Genomic DNA, 5,209 nt, shown 5'->3' with positions numbered 1-5,209 from the left:
GAGGTGCCTACTACTACGTGCAGGCCGCTGACGACGATCAGGAGTAGTTAGGAGGATCCCAGGCAGGAGGCCTGCGCCTCGTTCGATCTGTATCCTAGTTTGTGCTAGCCTTCTTAAGGCAAACTTGTTTAACTTATGTCTGTACTCAGATATTGTTGCTTCCGCTGACTCGTTTGTGATCGAGCACTTGTATTCGAGCCCTCGAGGCCCCTGGCTTGTATTATGATGCTTGTATGACTTATTTATGTTGTAGAGTTGTGTTGTGATATCTTCCCGTGAGTCCCTGACCTTGATCGTACACATTTGCGTGCATGAGTAGTGTACGGTCAAATCGGGGGCGTCACAAAGACAAAACACCTAGAATGTGTCGTAATAAGCACGCCGACCATAGTGGCAATCTCACATTTGCTAATGCGCATCTGAGGAAGAAGTCGCTTGTTCGACTCTGCATGTACCACTTTTTTTTTGACTTTCTCAGAAAACAAATCGAGGCTGGTGCTCCCATAAAAGAACAAATCGCACCACCCACCGCGGATGAAAAAAAGGCCTCACGGCACGGACGTAAGGATACGTATACGTAGGGCGCGTGCAGGTTACTTTTACCAATACGACCATCATGCCCTTACTAACGAAGAGGTATCGGATAATCTGAGCCGTCCATGTATTTAGGGGTTCTACCGAAGCAGAAGTGTTATCTTCTCTGGTTAGAAAGATGAACAGTTACCATTTTGCCTTGTTGGGAGACCCACTGAAGAAACCTGACAACTCTCACCAGTTGAAGAAAATTGTAAAGAAACATGGCCTGATATTGTTGCTGTTAGCTTATAGTATTAACGGAGAACAGGGGACACCACCATCACATTCGCACGATGCACGATAAGAGAAACTAGTCGCTATGTAACGAATCCATTCCATGTATTGCCAATGCAAAATCCAATCCTGAGATCAATTTATCTCACGGCGCGAAACCGTGAACAACCCAAGGAGAAGAGAGAAACCTATCTGAACCTGTCTGTGGCTACGTATTCACGTACTCATGTGTGGTTTGCCGATCAGTTCTTGGCGGCGGTCCAGTCCTGGAAGCGGCGGAGGCTGGCGGGGAAGTCGGTGAAGAGACCGTCGACGCCGACGTCGTTGAGCCAGTAGTCGTACTCGGCGTAGGGGTCCTGCCTGAAGTTGTAGTGCAGGAAGCGGTTCTCGTTCCGGTACGTGTAGGGGTGCACCTGCAGGCCCCTGGCGTGCGCCATGGCGACCATGTCCGTGGGCGTCGTCAGCGTGTTGTCCCTGGTCGGCGGCACCACCGTGTCCTTCCACGGCCCGATCCCGACCACGTACTCCCTCATGTAGTCCAGGTACTCGTCCGAGGTGATCTCCTCGTACGACTGGTCCGTGTCCTCCGTCCGCACCGTCACGTCGTCGATGAGGAACACCTTGGGCGAGTCGGTCAGGTCGGCGGCGTAGATGAGCGACGTCGGCGCGAAGGACTGGATGAACACCGGCCTCTCCGTCCACCGCTTCGTCATGTACTTGCCGCCGTACCCGTACTTCTTCAGCGTCGCGATGAACTTGTCCTCGTACTTCTTCCCGTCCGCCCACTTCACCTGCAATTGTTGCCATCGGTCGACAAATGAATTCATGGACAATTTACGAACTATTTTGTGGCTTTGTTTATGGATGTGTGTTGATGACGTACGTGCTGGTTGATGAACACGGGGCTCTTCATCTCCGGGTAGATCCCGACGACCCTCTTGGCGTTCAGCGCGATGTCGATGAACTCGTCGAAGGTGATGATGGGAGAAATGCCTTGAGAAACAAAGGGGATTAACATCTACTAGATGCATGGATGGGCTGATTTCACCAGAATAATAATGGAATTAATGTACGCGTACCATCGTGAGATTTGTCACGGAATGACCATCTCTGCTTCACTCGCAGCGTCTTCAGCTCGGCCAACGTGAAATCAGCTGCCAAATCAGCAAGGCAATCGAATGATTAATTGATCGCTGGATCTTCGCGGATCGATCCAAGATAGGAGTGTGGTTAAGATTCCGGTCGAAAATAAGAAGGTGGTTATGATGGATGGATGGGCGGGCGTACTGATGAAGTATCCGGTGACGTTGGCCCACTGCACCTGGAGCGTGCGGCGGCGGGCGGCGAACTCTTTGTGGTCGGCGACGTCGGTGGTGTCGTCCAGGGTCACGTCGTGGAAGCAGACGAGGTGGCCGTCCTTGGTGGCCACGATGTCCGCCTCGATGAAGTCGGCGCCCTCGTCGACGGCGCGCATGTACGCCGCCGCCGTCTCCTCAGGGAGCTCGCCGTTGGAGCCCCTGTGCGCGATGTTGTACGGCCGCGACGTCTGCAGCGGCTGCTTCGCCGCCGCCGCGCCGACCAGCGGCCGCGCCGTCGCGCCGCTGCTCGCGCACCCGAGGACCAGCAGCGCCGCCGCGACGACGACCCCTGCGCACGCACGCACGCAAACACACGTCAGACGTACAGGAAGATTGTGTCGGCGGGATCACGAGAGAGATCGGAGACGTTACAGAGGGAAGCCATTTCCCCGCACGGCGCGCGAGCTTGTGTTGGCGGCGTAGCGCTACCGCCGGCTGCCCGTGGGTGGTGGTGGGGTAGTTGAGATGGCGGCGAGGCCGAGTATATATGATAAGACTTGCGAGGAATATCCTAACAAGTAACAAGATTTTGGGGTAGTTGAGATAGCGGCGAGGCCGAGTATATATGATAAGACTTGCGAGGAATATCCTAACAAGTAACAAGATTTTGGGGTTGTTTCACATTCTAATATTCTGTTATTTAGTTGCTAACAATCTCTTAGGTATAGTGGGATACTCTCGTTCCCTCTAGAAAAAGTATATAATGTATTTTCTTTATTTTTGAACTTTATATACGGATATTTATAATAGAGATCCCGAGTTTTTTCTTTTCTTTTTGAAAACAATCTTGAGTGTCTTGGCTGTAAAATTTTTTTGAGTCCAAACACACTCTCATTTATTGATCAATATCCAAATACATAGGCATACACGATAAATCCAGGGGATTAAGTAGCCAGAGATGGCGTCCCGGAGAGAGTCCCAAAGTGTGTTTGACGAGGCTGTGCGCCTCAAAGTTTGTCTCACGCCCTTCGAAGATGAAGGAGCATGCTGAAAACTGCGAACCTCCGGAGATGATCTCTTTAACAATGCTCGCGCAAAGGCCGCCCGTGCCCTTGTGTATGTCCGCGACAACCTCCTTGCAATCTAAGGCTACCAACACATGAGATAGTGAGAGGTCGAGGGCGAGGGAGAGAGCTTCTCTGCACGCCAAGGCTTCGAGTGTCGCCGGATCATTAATACCTGCTGATGCACCAAGATACTGTTGGGGAACGTAGTAATTTAAAAAAAATTCCTACGCACACGCAAGATCATGGTGATGCATAGCAACGAGAGGGGAGAGTGTGTCCACGTACCCTCGTAGACCGAAAGCGGAAGCGTTAGCACAACGCGGTTGATGTAGTCGTACGTCTTCACGATCCGACCGATCAAGTACCGAACGCACGGCACCTCCGAGTTCAGCACACGTTCAGCCCGATGACGTCCCTCGAACTCCGATCCAGCCGAGTGTTGAGGGAGAGTTTCGTCAGCATGACGGCGTGGTGACGATGATGTTCTACCGACGCAGGGCTTCGCCTAAGCACCGCTACGAGATTATCGAGGTGGACTATGGTGGAGGGGGGCACCGCACACGGCTAAAAGATCAATGATCAATTGTTGTGTCTATGGGGTGCCCCCCGCCCCCGTATATAAAGGAGCAAGGGGGGAGAGGCGGCCGGCCAGGAGAGGGGCGCGCCAGGAGGAGTCCTACTCCCACTGGGAGTAGGACTCCCTCCCTTCCTTGTTGGATTAGGAGAAGGGGGAAAGAGGAGGAGGAGAAGAAGGAAAGGGGGGGGGCGCCGCCCCCCCTCCTTGTCCAATTCGGACTAGAGGGGGAGGGGGCGCGCGGCCTACCCTGGCCGCCCCTCCTCTTCTCCACTAAGGCCCATGTAGGCCCATTAAACCCCCCCGGGTGGGGGGGGGGGTTCCGGTAACCCCACGGTACTCCGGTATATATCCGATAACCCTCAGAACCATTCCGGTGTCCGAATATAGTCATCCAATATATCAATCTTCATGTATCGACCATTTCGAGACTCCTCGTCATGTCCGTGATCACATCCGGGACTCCGAACTACCTTTGGTACATCAAAACATATAAACTCATAATATAACTGTCATCGAAACTTTAAGCGTGCGGACCCTACGGGTTCGAGAACTATGTAGACATGACCGAGACACGTCTCCGGTCAATAACCAATAGCGGGACCTGGATGCCCATATTGGCTCCCACATATTCTACGAAGATCTTTATCGGTCAAACCGCATAACAACATATGTTGTTCCCTTTGTCATCGGTATGTTACTTGCCCGAGATCCGATCGTCGGTATCTTAATACCTAGTTGAATATCGTTACCGGCAAGTCTCTTTACTCGTTCCGTAATACATCATCTCGCAACAAACTCATTAGTGGCAATGCTTGCAAGGCTTAAGTGATGTGCATTACCGAGAGGGCCCAGAGATACCTCTCCGACAATCGGAGTGACAAATCCTAATCTCGAAATACGCCAACCCAACAAGTACCTTCGGCGACACCTGTAGAGCACCTTTATAATCACCCAGTTACGTTGTGACGTTTGGTAGCACACAAAGTGTTCCTCCGATAAACGGGAGTTGCATAATCTCATAGTCATAGGAACATGTATAAGTCATGAAGAAAGCAATAGCAACATACTAAACGATCGAGTGCTAAGCTAACGGAATGGGTCAAGTCAATCACATCATTCTCCTAATGATGTGATCACGTTAATCAAATGACAACTCATGTCAATGGCTAGGAAACATAACCATCTTTGATCAACGAGCTAGTCAAGTAGAGGCATACTAGTGACACTCTGTTTGTCTATGTATTCACACAAGTATTATGTTTCCGATTAATACAATTCTAGCATGAATAATAAACATTTATCATGATATAAGGAAATAAATAATAACTTTATTATTGCCTCTAGGGCATATTTCCTTCAGTCTCCCACTTGCACTAGAGTCAATAATCTAGATTACACTGTAATGATTCTAACACCCATGGAGTCTTGGTGCTGATCATGTTTTGCTCGTGGAAGAG

At 50.8% G+C, this 5,209-nt stretch overlaps 1 protein-coding gene across 1 annotated transcript; it reads right to left on the bottom strand.

Annotated features, from left to right (window-relative positions):
* Nucleotides 1–898: 898 nt before the first annotated feature.
* On the bottom strand, nt 899–2,679 carry LOC109783957 (glycerophosphodiester phosphodiesterase GDPD6). The gene is made up of 5 exons (XM_020342568.4): nt 2,541–2,679; nt 2,098–2,457; nt 1,890–1,964; nt 1,694–1,803; nt 899–1,601 (listed from the first exon to the last, which is right to left on the bottom strand). Exons 1-5 carry the CDS (start codon nt 2,551–2,553, stop codon nt 1,053–1,055), a joined length of 1,107 nt encoding a protein of 368 aa, XP_020198157.1. The 5' UTR covers nt 2,554–2,679; the 3' UTR covers nt 899–1,052.
* Nucleotides 2,680–5,209: the final 2,530 nt, after the last annotated feature.

This window comes from Aegilops tauschii, chromosome 2, assembly GCF_002575655.3.
Source record: "Aegilops tauschii subsp. strangulata cultivar AL8/78 chromosome 2, Aet v6.0, whole genome shotgun sequence".
Lineage (NCBI taxonomy): Eukaryota > Viridiplantae > Streptophyta > Magnoliopsida > Poales > Poaceae > Aegilops > Aegilops tauschii.
Note: the sequence above shows the minus strand (reverse complement) of the source record. Positions and strands in the feature narration are given on the sequence as shown.

Excerpts from the sequence above, each read along its gene's own strand:
- LOC109783957 (XM_020342568.4), bottom strand. Across the intron at positions 1,804-1,889 it reads CCGTGACAAATCTCACGATG|GCATTTCTCCCATCATCACC; the intron begins GTACGCGTACAT and ends TTGTTTCTCAAG. Across the intron at positions 1,602-1,693 it reads CCGTGTTCATCAACCAGCAC|GTGAAGTGGGCGGACGGGAA; the intron begins GTACGTCATCAA and ends CAACAATTGCAG.